General features: G+C 43.0%; 2 protein-coding genes across 11 annotated transcripts in view; one reads left to right on the top strand and one right to left on the bottom strand.

Moving 5' to 3' along the window:
- Positions 1-18,575, bottom strand: part of HPGDS (hematopoietic prostaglandin D synthase) — a 210,853-nt gene that overhangs the window by 124,104 nt on the left and 68,174 nt on the right. The window lies entirely within an intron of this gene.
- Positions 7,017-18,575, top strand: part of PDLIM5 (PDZ and LIM domain 5) — a 128,775-nt gene continuing 117,216 nt past the window's right edge. For 9 of the 10 annotated variants that reach the window (XM_069855607.1, XM_069855605.1, XM_069855604.1 and 6 more), the window contains exons 1-2: positions 7,017-7,159; positions 9,951-10,086. In XM_069855607.1, the coding sequence (XP_069711708.1) occupies positions 9,991-10,086 (96 nt within the window). In that variant the 5' untranslated portion in view covers positions 7,017-7,159; positions 9,951-9,990. Of the gene's footprint in view, positions 7,160-9,046; positions 9,194-9,950; positions 10,087-18,575 lie in introns of those variants that run through there. The other variant, XM_069855602.1, reaches the window with a different exon arrangement.

The raw sequence follows: 18,575 nt of genomic DNA, 5'->3' as shown, positions 1-18,575 counted from the left end.
GCAGGGGCTGGAGCAGTACCGGGTGACAAATGTTCTCCAGAGGGATGGACAGAAACCATCCCAGGCGGGCTAACGAGGGGTATCGAGCTACAGTGCTAGGGAAGAGGCGAAATGTGAGACAAAGCCCAATGTCAATTTTAGACGTAGGAGTTTAAGAAAGTTTCTACTTGATTTGAACAGGTATTGAAGTCTCAGTCAAGCTGACAGTGGAGCTGAGCAATAGCTTGGTGACCAGGCTGTCTGATTCAATCCTGGTGCTCAAGTGGCTCACTAGGTACTGGCGCGGCCCTTTATTTGCTGAAAGTTTTCTATGAGCATCAAAATTTCCTAGCAGTTTTCTGCTTTTGTATTTTTAGAAATGAGTTTAGAGGCAATGGGCACTCTTCCCCCTCCCATTTTCACTTTTTTTTTTTCCTATCTTTCTAGCTGTTGCTTTAATTAGTCTCTAATATATGGTTCTGTCAGGTAGCAGAGACACCACAGCTACAGCTGTGCAACCTGGGTAATGTATTCAACCCATACAATGCGCCAAAGATGACTGATACCACCCCTCTGTCACTGTCAAATTTTCTTCAAAATGAAAGTTTAGAGAATGAGTGGATTGTACCACTGTGTTTTAGAGAATCGTTCTCATACAAAGAGAAGAAAGGTGCAGGCTCATGCTCAGCTAATACATTGCTGGAGCTTCATGCTCCTCCAAAGTGCTGTCAGCTCCTGTTTATCCCTGGATTGATTAATCTGATTTCATGTCCCACCTGTAGTTGCACAGATGCTGCAGGCTGCACAAGCTGGCACATAAAGCCAATTGCAGTAGGTCTTGCTTCACTTGCATTTGTTGTATATTGTCCATCCTCTACAGGATGGACAACTTTTTTCCACAGATAGGTATAGTAAATAAGCTCTTGGCGAATGACTCAGATAACCACAGTTTTGATTTAGCCATGTCAGGCCACCACCTTGCTGATAGGAAATATGGATGAGAGATACTTGCCTCTCAACAACAGCTTCTTCTTTCTTTTCCTTTTTCCTTAATCTGCATAACAGTGTTTTACCTGTGTTTTGGTTTGGGCTTTTTTCCCCCTTCTCCTCTGTCAGTAAAGATTGGATGTTTTTTATTTACTGTGGGAATAGCTATTACCTGCTTTAATATTTTTTGTGGGTAGCAGCTAAAATAAGATCCTTGACGTGTTCTCAGATCTTAGTGCTCTCATGGTTGGTTTCATTATTAATTTTTTTGCCAGAAAACTATAGCTGCAGGTGGTTACAAAGGCCTACAGTGATTCCTCTGCATGCAGAGGTTTTTGTATGGGTTTACCTAAACAGTTACAAAATACAGGTCAGTTAGGTGTACACAACAGGGAAGTGATGTTATTGGTTTTGGGGGATTTTTTTTATGTCTCTAAATGTATTGTTGGACCTTTTGAAGCAGTGGAATTCCACTAGTTTGGACTACCTTGATTTCTGTTCAATTACATGAACCAGCTGAAGTGATTTGACTTAGTGAAGGTGACACAGAATCGTGGTGGCTGAGCCCTCAACAGCATCTACCAAGTGCCTCTGCCTGAGCTGCCGAACAGATCTGTCTTGTGAAATTCTATGTGAATTCACCATGCTTGTGTGAATTAGTGGTGCCAGTAGGAATAACACAGGGTAGCTGCCAGCTCCTCTCCAGCAACATCTGTCCAAACCTGTGTGCCAGGCTGCTCCCAACCTGCCAGGCAAAGCTCTCTTCGTGCCACAGCTTGCACCCACTCCCTCCCTTGCTAAAGCAATATAATACAGAAAAGAGTATAGGCAAAGCTACACCTCTTCTCCCATGACATTAATTAATATAAATAACTGCAAGGATCACTCTGGAAGTTTAGCTGTTTACCTGCCAAATCCCACTTAATTGGTGTTCACAGTGTATGTCAAAGGTAGCTCAAAGACATTACTCAGCAAGCCCTTCCTGCAGCTGATGGACTGTAATTAAACCACACTAAGCCACAGATTTCTGCATTAACCGTTGCCTACCAGTAAGGAAAAGGAAATTTAAGCAGGAGGCTTGCTTCAGTAGGTAAGAGTATAGATTTTGAAGGTGTTACTCCTGTAACATGCTTGCCTCTGCCAAAAATGGTAAATATGAAGTCTGAATATTTTTTATTTCTCCTTCCTGTGCATTAGTGTGGTTGAAGAAGCAGAAAGGGCTACGTCAGTCCCAGGTAAGGTAATCCGGTAATTAGGAACTGTGTAGGAATTTGGAGGAACTGGTTTCAATTCTTTATCTGACAGTTGATTCCTCACATGTAGAAATGTTTATTGCCTCTGGTCACTGTCTGTAAAATGCGGCTAATGCTTCACAGCGGGGCTGAGAATGAAGCTGTCCAGGCTGTGATGTACTGAGAAGCTTCAGATTGGTTTCATTCCTTTAAACGGGACATGCTTAACATGATAAGTATGTAATCTGGAGTTCCTCAAAAGGCTTCTTCTGTTCCCTGGAATGAAAATATTTAGTTGCTGTTTCATTGATTTTGACTCATGTGGAGGAAATGTTTAACTTGTAGCATGGGCTGTGGCCTCCACATAGGTGGTCCTTTTACTTGACAGGGAGGGAATAAACCAGATTTGTCTAGTTTACAGCTCCTTGATGAATGACCAGGCTCTCGATGTGTCCACTTAGTCACTAAAAAGGAGTCCAGTAATAACATACATGTATTTCCTTTGTTTACTCAGTTTACCAAGATTCTGGGGGACTTTATAAATAAGGAGTATTTTATTAGTAAATATTACTTATTCTTGAAAAAGGAGAGCACCAATAAAGAAAAATTAAAGAAGGCTTCATAAGATAAAATAAAGAAGAAATTAGGATACAAAAAAGACCATAAATCCATGTATAACATTAAGAGCTTTAATGGTTAATTATCTAAAGCTGAAAGGCCAACACTGTTAATGTTTCAATCTGAGAAAAGCTATGGGCTTAAAAACTGGCCTGACCACTGATGTGGTGAATGAACTGCAGGCAGAGAGGATGACAGCTACAGAAGCAGTGATGTGAGAAAATATGCCTGGTAGAAAAACACCCTGATGAAAGTGAAGAGGGCCAACACAGCTGGAGGAAGAACCGGGGTTCTGAAAAGAGGAAAAAGAGGTGACAAGTAGGAATAAACCCTGGAAGTGTTTAAGGCACGGGTGGGGTGGAGGAGGTGCTGAGGGGCATGGTTTAGTGTTTGATAGGAATGACTGGACGATCCAGTGGGTCTCTTCCAACCTGGTGATTCTATGATTCTATGGGGTTTTGGCTGACAAGGCTGACACAAAGTGAAATGGGTGGGCATAGCTGCCAAGCTGGCCAGATCCTGACCCCCTGACCGGTGCCTCCATGCCTCACCATTCTGCTAGTGGCTTCATGCAAGGAAGTCTTGAGGCTAACTGGACAGGATGTATGAGAGAGGATGTAATTGAGCGCTAGGTCTCCTTCCAAACCAGGGACAGGAAAGAGTAAAAAAAAACCCCCCAAACTACAAAACACCAAATAAACAGAAAAGTTAAAGTGCTTATGTGATACCAGTTTGAGACAGTTTGGGCTTCATCATGACCAGAGCATTAGAGCTTGCCCTCTGTAGCTGTCAAAAGCTGACTGCAGTCCCCGCTTCTCAGAAACACTCAGAACGTATCCAATTTATTTCATCGTTTGGCCAGAGAGCTATCTTGGAGCTGGAAATAAGCTGTGAGACTACAGACAATATTCGTATCAACGTCTTTAGATTTCTTTATGCTGAACTCTAGCTATATGCTATTTGCTTCACCTCTGAAAGAAAAGCAAAAGCGAAAGTAGCAAAAGTACAGCTGGTAGCTCAGTGCCACAGCACACATAAAGCTAATGTTAGATTAACTGCTGCTTAATTGAGAATCATTTTACTGTGCATTGTTAATCTACTCATAATTTATGGGCCACTTTTTCCATTTCTGAGTGTCTTTTTGTACTTCAGGACCTCAGGTGATATTCTCTGTCTGAATTTTGCAGTGCCCATTATCTGGCACCTAAGGCATTCATTAGCATTTAAACAAGACTTAAGTGCCTGAGTAATTTTGAGATAGGCTGTATCTGCATGGCTCACTGACTACTGCATTTAATTAATTTCCAGACTTCTTCCTTCCTTGTTCAGAGGGAAAAATGCAAGCTCTGTCTAAAATGCCGTGCTGGTAGGAAGAACAGGCAGGCCACAGTTCTGGCTGCTGCTAAGATTTCTTGCTCAACTTGCTATCTCTTATTTCGCTATTCAGCCCTGATGAAAAGCTTTTTCTCAAAGAGGAAAATATTTGAAGAGTGACCAAGAATGGAGAGATCTCTAACTAATGAGTTGCCTCTAATTTCTGTGCCCTGTCTCTAGAGGCAAAGGAAAACAGATTAATTTGTTATGAACTGATCACACAGCAGAAAAACAATGACGGACTTAAAAATAAGGCTGCTAGCTTTGAACACTGGCCTGAATGCAATGGGTGGGTTCAGTGTCGAGTGCATGCAGTCTCACCAAGGGTGAAACTTGCTGCAACACCTACCAGCAAAAGCCTCTCTGCAAGTTCTCATTCAGTCCTGATGAATGAATGTAATGTGGTTGTAAGATGTGCAGATAGCTTGGGAAAAATACTACTCCAGAAAGAAAAAAAATGAGGGGTTTTGAGAACTGAAGTGGAAAAAGGATGTTTTCCACTAATGCAGCTAGCTGGTATTCCAGAATAAGACCCCAAGCTGTGCACTCTGGTGAGCTGAGAGCAGATTGCTACTGAAGCAGTCAGCACAGGGACACGCTGACCTTGGAGCTGTCACATCAGTCATGTTGGGAGTGGGGTCCTGGAGCTTTTTCTACTCCAATAAAAAAACAGCATGGGAGTGACCTAAGGTCCTTGGAACACAATGAAAAAAATCTCTGTGTTGGGGAATTTTTACCTCCATGAATTAAAATCATGTGAGAGAGACTGTGCAATGGGGATTTTCAGTTTTGCCTGATTAGAGATACTTAGTAGGAAAAGAGCAGAGTACAGAAGAAAGATCTCTGAAAGTGGTTCAGTTGCATTAGTGTGGGGTTTAGAGGCTTTTATATTTGAGATGTGGTTTGAGACGCATTTGGTGTAGTCACAGCAGCTGATAAGACACACAGCTCCCCGGGACAAGGTTAAAATATCCCTGTAAAAGTTCCTGTAACTAGTACTCACAGGACTGGGCTGGCCCCTGTTTCATGCATAGCCGGACACCTGGGTACGCACCCAGAATCACCTCCAGTCTGAAGGCTCCCACCTCGGTCACACTTGGGCTCTGGGCCTGATAGGTGACACCTGAGGGGAGGGATCACAGAATCATAGAAGCGTCAGGGTTGGAAGGGACCTTAAAGATCATCTAGTTCAAAACCCCCGCGATGGACACGTCCCACTACATCAGGCTGCCTAAGGCCCCATCCTGCCTGAGGGTTAGTGCTGCTTTCCTCCTGACTGGGGACAGAGGAGGTGGCAGGGCCACCCATGATCAGGACTGCATGTTCTGGTGGCTGGTGATAAGAATTTAAAACTTCCTTCTTCATTCTTTCCCCACAGTAAATCTAAGCATGAAAAAGGGGATTGAAATCCTTCGAATTGTAGTGCTAACAGTACTGTTAATTAGACGCATGTATTGGCAATGACTTTTAAAGCATGTGAATTAGGATAGGGACCTCAAGCCTCACCTGGCTGTGCCATGCAGCTCAACACGAAGCTGTGGTGCTCTTTCTCCTCCTGCCCAGCACCTCCGTCCCCCTTCACACTGGGGAAAATTCGGGGACTGTTGATCTGATAGTCCCCATGTGGAATCGTTACTCTGCTTGCAGGCGAGCATCTCGTATAACATGATCTGAGCAGGCGACACCTGAGAACCAGTTTGATTTCTTGCACCCGCTCCTACAGAGAGGCTTGTAAGCTTGATGATCTCAAACATCTTTTCCAACCTAGTGATTCTACGGTTTTAGGAAACCTTGACCCCTACTAAATTCAGAGCTGAATTTATTGATGGCCACTTTACAGCCATTTGTTCTTAGAATCATAGAATCATTTGGTTGGAAAGGACCCACAGGATCATTCCCATCAATCACTAAACCATCCCACTCAGCACCTCATTCACCCATCTTTTAAACACCTCCAGAGATGGTGAGTCAACCACCTCCCTGGGCAGCCTCTGCCAGTGCCCAATGACCCTTTCCTTGAATTTTTTTTTCCTGATGTCAAGCCTGAACCTCCCCTAGCAGAGCTTGAGGCCATTCCCTCTTGTCCTGTCTTGTGCTAGTGTTGTCTTCTGGCTTGAACAGCTCTTCTGCCTCACTGCTTTTCCTGACTGTGCTGTACTTCAGGAGGTGGGTTACCAGCCGTTAGCCTGAGCTAAATAAACCAAACTCTTTATCAGTTTCGTAAGGTTTCCCCCTCTGCTACAGCCCTAGCAGCACAGGTAGGGCCGTGCTTAGGAGACTGGGCGTTTTATACAGCGGGGGCTGCCTGGGGGACACCTCGGGGGCCAAGCCACGTTGCTTTTCCCCCTTGCCCAGCCCAGCAGCCCCTTCCCTCGGACCAGGGGACCGGAGCGATCGCGGCCAGTGAGGATCGCGCGCTCCTTTCCCTTTCACAGGTGCGTTTTGACTATTTATTTGTGCGTGAAGCCGGGATGCGGGGGTAGAAGCGTGCAAAAAAACCACCAAAACCAAAACCAAACAAAACCCCAACCCCCTAAATCAGGGCCGCCTGCTTTTGAGCCTCTCCGTGTCCCGCACCGCTCGGGACGATGCTTTTGAGCTTCTCCATCCCCTGCACCGCCGGAGAACGATGCTTTTGAGTTTCTCTATCCCCTGCACCGCTCGGGAACGTTGCTTTTGAGCTTCTTCACCCCCCCACCGCCCGGGAATGATGCTTTCGAGCTTCTCTATCCCCTGCACCGCTCGACAACGATGCTTTTGAGCCTCTCCGTGTCCCGCACCGACCGGGAACGATGCTTTCCACCTCCTCCATCCCCACGGCCTCCCCGTCCCGTGGCTGCCGGTCTGGGCAGGGCTGGGGGAGGAGCAGGAGGAGACGGAAGTGAAAACAAGACCGAGGGGACGGGGCTGCCGCCTCCCAGTCGCGCCGCGGGTGTCCCAGTCGCTCCGCACCGCTCCGCTCCGCCAGGGTGAGTGGCAGCGAAAAAAAAAAACAAAAGAAGGAAAAGATGAAGAAAAGGGAGGGTTTAAACCTTCGTAGCGGTTGTTTTAATTTTATTTTCTTTTTAAAAAATTATTTTTTTTTAAGCGTGGTTTGAGGTGGGCTGGGGAGCGCAGGGGTGCTGGTGATGCCGTGGGAACTGGGGGGCAGCGCCTCGGAGCGCTGTGGGTGCCTTGTCCCGCGGCTGTGGGGCAGCTGCGGGGCTCCTCGGGGCGAGACTCGGCGGTCTGTGGGGCTGCCTGGTCCCCCAGCCCGTGTTAAGCGTGGGGCTCCTGGTTCCGAGGCGCTCAGAGGATTTCGGTGGGGGGATGCTGTGGGGCACGGGAGGCTGTGCTGGTGCTGCCCCTCCAGGCACAGCCACCGCTCCTGGGGGGCAAGGGGACCCTATTAGCCATCCCCAGCGCCCTGCTAGCCCAACCCCCCGCGCCCTGGGGTTCTGTGCCCGGGTGCGTTTCTGCCTGGGCTTTGAAATTCCCCCCTTCCGCGAGTAGATCCACCGAGTGTTTGGTCACCTAAATGAAAGTTGCACAATTTCAGCCTTTGCTGGTTTGTTTGCGTAACGTTCCCCGCGTGAAGCGGGGTCGGTGAGTTGCAGGGCTTTCTCTTAGGTGTTGCTCTTGCATATTTTAAGGAATTTGTAAATTAAACTTTGAAGAGATCCCCGTAGTCTGCTATTCCTCCCTGGCGTGTCCGTAAGCCTAGAGATGTAGAAGTGGCAGAATCGGGAGAGTGAGAAAGAAGAGTGATGCCGAGAGTGATGCTTGGGATTTCAGCATGCAGTCTCTTCCCTCCTATTTGTAGTTGCTACAAATGCAGAGCAACAGTATCATTATCTAATAACTTAGGTTTTTTTCCCGGCTCTGTTACTGTAACTAGCTGTAACTCAGTTTAAACAAACAAAAAAAAAAGCACTATGTAAGTGCTTCAGTTTTATCTGACAGGTAAAGCCTTCTACCTGTGGTGGTAAACTGCACGTGTGCTGGTGGCTAGATGTGGTTTGCTTTTTCTGCAGTCTTTAATTTATAGTAACCTGTCACTGTGGTGGATTTCATTTAGAGGAATGATAAGAACTTGTGTTTTCATATGGAAAAAAAAATCTGTGACTAATTGAAGTCCTCTTTTTATAAGGAAATCAGCGCACAGAGCAATTAAGTGGATTGTAATTCTTGTTTTAGGGCTGAGAGTCCACAAAGAGTCTTTGCTTAAACTTGGGGGAGGCTTTGTTTCTTTCCTTCCTTTTCACCCACATGAAGAAGCTCAGCGGTGTTCCCCCTCTGTACGTTGTGTTTGTTGAGGCTTTTAAGGGGGGGTTGAGTCGGCACCTGGGGTCAGAGCTGCCTCTTTGCAGGGTGGCAGCAGGCAGGGACACGTCAGGAACTGCCCGGGTAGCCAGATACCTCTGTTACCAGCTCTGTATTCTGTTTCCTGATAAACATCTTGTGCTGCCCTGTCCCGGTTACCTGAGCAGTCATCAGCGTGAGTAAAGTTTGCCATTTGATTTAGCAACAAGTCTGAGCAGCGGATCTCTGTGGCTCTGGGAAGTGAATCCAGAAAAGTGTGTTACCGGTGGTTTTCTCGGGGAGCGACATTAAATGGCCTTCCCTGCACCCGTGGGGGCTGTGCAACAGCCCCACTCTGAAGGTTTGCAAAGCTGGGCTGCGTTTGCAAAAATCCGCTGCCTCCAGAAAAATGACACCCAGCTCCACAGTGTATGAACAGGTAAAACCAGGCTTTGCGGAGCTCGGTGGGGTTTGCAGCCTGCTCGCTTCTGCTTGACTGAAGGCCCACCTTAAATGTTCCTATACGAGTATGGAATCTGTCCGTGCCCTGGTGTACTCTTACACCAGCTCGCCCTGGTGTGCTCCTGCCTGGCCTCAACCATACAAAAATAGACGGGATCCACTACCTAAGATGTCATTGTAACGTTACTTATCCGAGGTGAAACTGAAGCCCTTATCTTTGACGCTAAACGGCAACTAAGTGCCTCGGTTGCCTTTTAAAGGTAATTTGTTGCCTGTGTTTCTTGGGGAGGGGAGAAGAGGAATCTGCTTGAGTTTTGGTTTGGTTTTGTTGCCTCAGTGCTGTGGCTGTGGGTATTTCGTTCACAGCTTTCATTTGAGGGTTGGTTTTAATATCTGTTTTGTCTGCAGCATTGTTCTACCAATATGAAGCTATGCTATAAAAATAAAAACGTCACGGGGGTTTTATTTTCTTCTGGTTAACTTCGAAGCTGTGATGTTTTGACATGGTTTTGAAACTGTCAAGACATAATGTGTTTAGAAACAGACTTTGAGCTGATGACATGGCAGCATGTGATATTGATTTTGTTAGAAATTCATTTTGTTAGAAATGAATACGCTAGTAATGTTAATTTCTTCCATACTTGGATTTAAGGGATACTGTCAATTCCTGCTTGTCTCAACACTGACTTTTTTTTTCTAAGATAAGCTCTAATGTTGGGTGTTGTTTTTTTAATCCCCACACTGTGTTTTATTAGTAAGAGGGAGTTGTCAAACATCTCGAAATTCTCAAAGTCCTAAGTTCATGTTACCGGTTCCCTAGTTAGATTTCTTCTTAAGCTATGGGGGAAAGCAATATGTGAAGAACAAAAGCACAAGCGATGACAGACCTGATGTGAGCTTTTTGGCTGTTTTTATGTGTGGAGGGGAACGCTGACAAGGAAAGGCGGCTCTCAAAATGGTACGGTGCCTTTTTTTTTTTAACTGTCTTTAAATTAAAACTCTAATCCTCTTCTGCAGGCATCAGTTCTTTGGATTTGATCCTTGAATACTAAACATCATGAGCAACTACAGCGTGTCTTTGGTTGGCCCGGCTCCTTGGGGTTTCAGACTTCAAGGGGGCAAGGATTTCAACATGCCTCTGTCTATCTCTCGGGTAAGTGCATTTGCTTCTTTGCATGCATACGGGTATCTGTTGGGCTGTGGTCAACCTGTAACCTTCAGAAATAAGTATGCAAAGATATTAATTACAGATGCTGGGGTTAAACTTGGACTATGACGTGGAGGGCTGTTGAAGTGTGTGTGAGGAAGCTGGGAAAATAAATTTTCTTTATTGTCTGAAGGCTTCAGCAAAATTGTATTAGGAAAGATGTGTTCATTTGAAATGGTCATTTTATCTGCATTTATTTGTGCAACTAACAAAAGAAACAACCTTCAAATTCCCCTCTCAGCTCCACCCAGAAAATAGAGATGCAGAAGCTGGAGGCTGGCAGGAAACAAGCAATTTTCCGTGCAGGGCTGAGTTTATGCAGTTCAGATGGGACGCAGAGGAGAAGAATTACTCATGCTACCCTTGTTTATTCAGCAGGTTGAGGATCTTCTAGTGCCTGTTTTAGCAAATCCCACTATTTACTATAAAAAGGCACTTAAGTGATGGTAGTTGCAAATAGTGGTTCATCAATATGTGCCAGAGTGAACGTGCCAGTTTCTCATGAGCGTTTTTCTAGAGTGTATTCTCTGAACTGGTATTCAAAGGATTTGAGGAACTAAGTCAAAACAAATGTGATCTTTGTACCCAGGCACTACCTAACTAGTTTCCTGTTTTAAAACTACATTTTCAGGGAGGGCATGTCTTTCATTGTGGGCTGTTTCAAAGCCTTCATCAGATGGCTAAAGCAATTCACATGTAAATTATAGGGAGAAACTTTTTACAGTATTGCATTTATATGATCATTGGAAATTTTTGGGCAAAGAAACTGGCTTCTGGTGGTTCTGTACTCTGGCACCCTTAAATAGGATTTACAGCATGGAAGCTTTTATGCACAAATGGCGCCCTCTCTGTCTAGAGCTCTCCTCCCACTACTGAATATTCATATAGTTTAGTGGCAAAGATGAATTATTTCTTACACCTGTTGGGACTGCAGAATTAATATTACCCTGTGAGATGGAGCAGGTTTCTATTTGGGTTTATGCATCATGGCAATATTTATAGCTAATCTCAACTAGCGATTCAAACTCTGCTAGTTTGCTTAGATTTGGTTTATCCTACCCACCTGTGGATTATACTGGTGAAGTTAGAAAAGAGTTTGGCTCTGCAAAGTTTTTTTTATATGGCTAGAATGAACTGAAGGGCTATAGAAATGTCTGCGTACAGATGAATACAGCTGATACCTGAGCCAAAAAGGGGTTGAGAAGCAGTTTATTCCCAAATTCTGTGTTTTTTCAGGCTAAAAGGTAATTCATTTTCTTGTTCAGTAGCTGGTTACTCCTACATTAATGAGAAATATGAACTGGGGATGCTGATAGTGCTTTTCTGATTGGGCAGTAGAAGTGCTCCCATGGCAAAGATTTGCAAAAGCAAAGGCTTTTCCCCAGATAGGGTACTTGTGCATGGCACTGATGAACAGTTAATTGCTGAAGGCAGCAAACCATAGTAAACAACCAGCTGTAGGAAAGGGTTGATCTAGAGTGCAGACCTGCTCTAAGCTGACTTCCCATCTGAAAGTTGCTTAAGAGGAAACATATGTTGAAATTAGCCTAGACTACTACTTTATTGCAGGAATCAAATATGCTGTCTCACGGAGTAGCCTAGGGGAATTTGTCTAAATAGCTACATATGAAAGCCTCAGTTATGGGACTCCCTAATGACAAATGTCAGTGCCCAGAAAAGCAGAATGTAATGAAAGATGGGGAGTGGTGTGGGTTTTGGACTTCAATTTGTGCATGGGAGTGGGGGAAGCACAATATCCAATTCATGCGTTATATCTCGGCACTGCTCCTCAGCTGAACTGTTTCTTATTTGCAGTTAAGAGTATGCAAATATTACTGTCTGGTGCTCCTCCCCTCCTTTGGATCAAAAAAGGGCTTAGATCTGGTATACCAATCCAGCTTTGGCCAGATAGCTGGAAGAATTCAACACCGTGTTCCTGGTATGCCAGAACAGCCTGTACTATTCACCCTCCCTGCCCTTCTTTTCCTGATGAAGCATAAATGCCTTCCTGTATCTGAAGACTGCTAATTAAATTATTTTAGCAAAACACTAATGAGACAGCAGAATTATGTTCTTTGGCATGGAGGACTTTTTCTGGTTTTATTTTTGTTTTTAATTTGTCCTCTAGATGCTGAGGACGAATCTGGCTGTGCTGCTAAGGGCTAATTTCCTGCTTTAGTTTAAATACCTTGAAATTAAGTTCAAGTAAGTCATAGTTTATGAAGCACAGAAAATATGCTGGTTTCTAAAGCTGTTTATCTGAAAACATAATCCCTTTTTACTAATGATTTGAACAAATTAAGATCTCTAATGGTTCCTGGGAGAAAATTTTTAGTAAGTCACTTGGATTTGTACAGAATGCAGTTTAAATGAGCGTATCCCTTATTGACTCTGACAGGTAAAACAAGCTTGTTATGTGTTCTTCAGCTGAAATTCTTAATGTGAGTCAGTTTTAATGTGTAACAGGTTAACATTAATGCAGGGGTAGCAGAAACATTTAGTTTTTCATGAACTAGTATATTGTAGACTAATTCCAACATCATAACCAATAACAACAGTTATTTCAGGGCAATGTCAGCGCTTAATACAGTTCTCAGTGTTTTAAAGTTGATATGTATTACACAGCTGTACCCATTTCACGGTAAGTAATATATGTGATGTTTGGGATATAGCCTTACAGTTAGTGGCATAAATCAGTGCAATAAAAACACGTGCAATACTTGTTACTTATACTTGTGTCTGGCTGGGATTCAGAGGGGTAGCTTTTCACAGTCCTCCTCCTTACCTTGCAAAGGCACCTGTCTGAGCCCTGCAGAATGTCATTACACAGGTCAGGAATTGCATACTGGGAAGCTGATGTGAGGTGTTTGTGGCGATGGCAGTGTGGTGGTGGGGTTGGCTCTTATGAAAGAGGAGTCAGTGGGAAATAAGCTGCTCTGAAAGGGAAACAATCTGATCTTTACTCTTCAACCAGGAATAAAGGGTGGGCTGAGATGGTAAATCTACATCTTCTGTTAACAGCCAGGTTTTAAAGTGGCTCAGGCCACCACACATGACTGTAGGGCTTCCGGGTAGTTTATTCTGTACTGATACTGGCATAATGAGAGATTGCAAACTGACCAGGTAGCCTGCAGTGAAGAAGGTAGAAATTACTGCAGCTGAGGTATGCAAACTTAGATTGTTCCAGGTTGCTGTTCTTACTTTTTCCTCACACTGTTCTAGATTAATTAAAAAAGCAACTCTTCTCCTTGTCCTTCACAATCTATGTTACAATGCAAAACTGAAAAATTGGAAAGCTAGAGCAGGTAAGAACACTGTGATATGAGTTTAGTTACATTCCAATAGCTGTAAAGTAGCTATTGGAGAAAATTACTGGGAATCAAACTTTTTACTTATGGAAGAAAAAGCTTAGTGTCTCCATCTATCTGTTTATGTAGTCATGTGAAATGGCATTTGCTGTAATGCAATTGTCTTTGTATGAATGAATTGATTGCTTGGGAATCAACACAGACCGCTGAAAATGGTCTTAATAGGCATCTCCTTCTGGTAGATTTGGGAGGCATTGTCCCAACTCTGAGTGTTGGCTACACCACAAGAATTGCTTCATGGATCCTCCTTGTTTTCCAATTATTTCCAAACAAAATTTATTTCTCAAGTTGTAGGAGGTAAAAAAAAGCTGTAAGATCAAAGTAATTGCAGCTGAATTAATTTTCTTTTTAATCGTGTTTGCCATTAATAAGAAGTCCGCTATTGCTGGTATTGATGTAGATCTGTGGTCTTGGGTAGATCGTACTAATCCTAGGGATATATGCAGTTTGGGAATAACACTGGTCTACACTTAATAGTTCTTTGCCTTCTAGATTTGTTTGCACAAGAGTTCTTTTTCTGCTGAAGTAGAATAAAGAAATGTGGTTTTAGGAGGTAAAGGAATCCAAACACACTGCTGGATAGGATTCCTGGAGTTGTTCTTGGGCATCCATTTATAGAATTTGGGTTAGTGATACCTACATCGTCTATGTTGATGTGTACCGCAGTAGCGTTTAAAAAAATACAAACTTCTTTAGAGTTTGAATTAACATTATATTATTTTACTCTTTGGGGTGTTGCATGGTTCCCAATGCTTAATTAACGTTACCAGAGTAATCTCAGTAAACATGACATAGACTTGTCAAAACTGCTGTCCTCTGCTGAATGAAATAAATATTGTTTGCTATTTATTATGTTGTGATGATGTATAAGGAGTTTAGATATTTGTTCTAAATGTATGCTTGATATATTTGTGGCCTGTCAACATTTTTGAGGTGCAGTCTTTGTAAACACTACTTATCTCTGTCTTATGGCAGTAATTACCTCTAGAAACAAGGAAATACTAAAGTGAAACTATGGTTTGAAAGGTAATGTAGCCTATGTGCAATAAAGGAGCATATCCTCCCACCTAATACAAATACATAGGATGTTTCTTGTATTTAAAAGTTACTTTTTTGTTCAACCCTCGTGGCAGCTCTAACCATCTTTCTTCAAAAGGTGTTTTGCTGTTTGTCTTTCTCCTTCTGTGAGGAGGAGTAATTAAATTAAATTAAATTTAAAAAAATTAAATGGTGGAGTATGATCTTGAAATGCTTGACCTGACTGGCAGAAGTTTTTCTACTGCTGCTTCTTTCAGTGTTCCCTCCTGCCTCCCCTTTGCTTCTTCCTGCTTTACTGGTCGCCTCTTTGGCTCTTCAAAAAAAAACAAACCAAACAAACAAAACTGCACCCCTCCTCTTTAGAAACAGCCCCTTCTTTTTGGAGTTTTTTCAGCTTTTGTTGTTTCAGCTGTGTTTTCTGTGTTGTTGCAAGTTTATAGCTGATGAGACTTACGATAATGAATCTGTCAGCAAGCAGTACACCCAGGGAGTAGGTGGAAGAGCAGCCCATTTTGGGACAAAGTAGGGAATGCACGTGGAGCAGGTCAACTGTTCAATATTCATCCCACGAGAGTGTACTGACGTTCTTCATGCAGGTATCAGGAGGTCACTGTTGGAGGAGTTGTCTCCTCTGCTCTCACAATTTCCTTCCTTCTTGCCCACATACATACATAGTTACCCAGCAAGTTGTCTGCATGGACAGAGCACGTATGATTGCTTTTGCCAAGCTTTTGCTTATTCAGGGGTTTGGCCTTCTTGCTATTTGGAGGCGAGCTCCTATAAAGTCATTACCATCTGTCAAAAAAATGTTAATGAGAAGAGAATAAAGGGAAGTGATGCTTTGAATGGACCTAGAGCATGTCAGTTTTGATTCACTGGAATCTGGCTGAGTCTCTTACCCTTGTGTCTGCGTGAATTATTTAATTGAGCCATATGGGTAACTTCCAGTAAAATCAAGTATGAAATAAGTTATTCCAGTGGGGGACTGAGGAAATAGTCTTTCAAGCAGGCACGTGAAACAGAGAAACACTAGAACAACTGCTGGCTTGACCAGTGATAATTTTGTCTGTAACTTTATGCTTCATCCTGGAAGCTAGTGAGAGCTACTAACTAATCCCTAACTGGCGGCTGCTGGCATTGCTGTGCTGGTTTGATTTTCTAATGAGTTTTGATGTTTTGACAAAATATAGTAGAAGATATATTCCACTACTGCTGCTTCCTGGTACAGAATCGGAGAGATCTGCAGAGGTCACAGTACTTAACTGCTGGGACTAGCTAGACGTAAAGCAAGTAGTATTATTCTGTTCTGTTTAATTCTGTTTACAAGAAGTGATTTACTTAAAAAAAAACAAAACCAAAACAAACTAAGAATGACAAATGAACTACCAGTGTCAGACTCTGTCTTCTTTGCACCAAGTCCTGAAAGAGCAGAGTTTTTTCTTTGGGAGCCAGATGGAATACGGATAATTATATAGCTCCTAGCTGTACAAGTGGTTTAATGTGACCGAGTTTTCTGAAAATATGAAAGCTGCTGATTACTACTTCAGAGCTTGCATAGTTGCCTGCAAGAAACACTCTCCCTGTGAGAGCTCCTCAGTTTAACTTGAAGGTAGAAAGAGAGATCAGTTGGTACAGATGTAATATCCCAATTGCCTCTTTTCCCATTGCTTTTTAACCTCTGTGGTGAAAATTGAGAAGGCAGCTATGTTTCCACTGTCTCTTTGTTTTCCTTCCCTTGTCTGTTCTGCTGTGCAGTTTAAGGCAAGACAGACCGTCACTGGAATGGAGTTGGGGAGAAGGGAGGCTGTGGGGGAGAAGAGGCGGAAGGAAAATGTCTGTATCTCTATCTGTTCATGACCTTATTTGTTTAACCTCCTCACACCAAGTAGGAAGCTAACTTATTTTAAAATAGTTCCCCTACTGCTGTCATTCCCCCAGAAGTGAAGCTGGATGTACTGGGGTAAAAAGGAACCTATAAGGTTGTAGCTGAGAGATATCTGATGTGATGTGTGAACATACTCTTTACATTAAAAAATGCTGGTAACTCTCTTTCCCCTTATAAATGACAGTTTAGTTACAGCGTGAGGAGTACAAGCTAAATATTTCATGATGGAAAACCTGAAGTATTTATTTGCAGTGTCTACTTCCAAAGACAGATATAGTGAAAAAATAAACTCTGGTTAGATGTTCAGAGCAGATGCAAAATTGACAATCCTTCTAGAGGCCAAAAAGCAGGACCATTTATTGAATAGTAACTGGAGAAAGAATAGGCATGTTTTCTTTGCAAGTATTTGGCCCTGGAGGGCTGACAACCTCTGTCAACTTCCCCACCGTTTTGAGATGCTATTTTTAGTGTAACTGTTTTTCTCATTATTCATTGGCTGATGGCTATCAGAAGGCATTGTGAGAAGAGACTTGGTGTTGAAAGGTTTGTTTGTTTGGCTTTGGAATGGAGCCAGGAGATAACATTGTTGCCTTTTTTTTCTTTCCATTTGTTTTGACTTCTTAAGAATAGATTTCGTATGTTATCAATATAAGGGTAAGTGTGAGAGAAAACGGACTCTTGTGTGCCTCAAGCACTGGAAATAAGGAAAAGGTGATATTCCTCCTGCCAGTGGTCAGAAAAAATAATGAAAAAAAAAGAGGCAGAGTTTGAGCAAATATGAGAAATAGAAGTACATTTACTTCCATAGGTGGCTGTTACATGAAGAAAGACAGAAGGAAAGGAGGCAACTGCTAAGGCCAGTGTTACATGAGTCTTTGACTCAATTCTTCAGGGCAGTAAAAGCAGGAGAATTATGACAGAAGTGTCTGTTCCCTTGCTGTAAGAGGTCCTCAAGCTGAATTTGCAGAGAGAGGTACTATCTTTTTTAGAAGAGTTGACATGGGTGGAAGAGAAAGGCTATAAACTTCTGTCACAGAGTCCTCTGAGGTACGAGTAGTCTCAGTTAACAGGTTGGCTTAAACTTTGCTTGTGTTAAGGAGTTGAAGCTGTTCTGCTGCTCTCATGTGTGATGCTGAGGACAGAGGTAATGGGTTAGAGGTTGAATTTCACTAACTCTGCCTGCTGCTTACAGCTGCTGCTGTAAGGATGTTGGTAGGTGTTTGTGGGCTGTACAGGTTTAGATTAGAGCTATGATGGTCTTCCCAAACAAGTTTGCTGGTAGGTCGGGTTTGTTGTTATGATCACTTCCAGGAACTGTACTTGAAAGGGTTTTCTTCAGGACTATAGTCATGCTGGTAGTGCTGTGCTGTGGCAATTCAGTCTCATCTTCTTAAGAAGAAGAAAAAAAGAGGGCATTAAGAGCTTGTGCTACATTTGTGCTGTTAATTTCTTGCTTAAGACTAGATACATATGGAAATGAAGTTCAGGTGAAAATAGCAAGACAGAAAAACAAAATGTGGATGCTGTTAGGTTTGGTTGAATTGTGAGGAGGGGCAGGTGCTACTCTGTGACTGACTGCTACTTGAGCACCAGCCGTCTGTATATGCCCATGGCCACTAAACACTTCTGCAGAAAAAAAACTAAGGTTTCAAATTGGGGAATGAAGACTACCCTTACTGGACAGGCTGTGAAAAGTCTGATTTAAATTACTTTCCTAACACTGCACAGGGGTGTCTTCAGCCTTTTTTCATTTCTCTACTTCATTCATCACTTGCTTTTAACTCTGTAAGTTAATGGGATTGCATCCTACACACAGTAGCTCTTCATGTTTTGTCACTTCAAGACACCAGTGTGGTTCCTACCATGTAGTCTCTTTTGTGCACTGACCTAAGTGGGGAGGTAAGAGAGGGACAAAATATCATGTTATAGGTTGAAGACCATATTATGATGTACACCTTCAAAGCAGCTGCAATATACTCAGTAGTTTTGGTGTAAAGTAAGCAGCCACAGAGCACAGAGACTTCTGCTGTCAGTCCTCTACTTTTACCTACAGGGAAAACAGTAGTCTTCAGTGTTTTACAAGTTGAAAAACTTAGAGTGAAATTAATAATTCTGTGACACCTGTGTGACTATTCTACCTATAT

This window comes from Phaenicophaeus curvirostris, chromosome 4 (genome assembly GCF_032191515.1).
Source record: "Phaenicophaeus curvirostris isolate KB17595 chromosome 4, BPBGC_Pcur_1.0, whole genome shotgun sequence".
NCBI lineage: Eukaryota > Metazoa > Chordata > Aves > Cuculiformes > Cuculidae > Phaenicophaeus > Phaenicophaeus curvirostris.
This window is presented reverse-complemented; position numbering and strand designations above follow the sequence as displayed.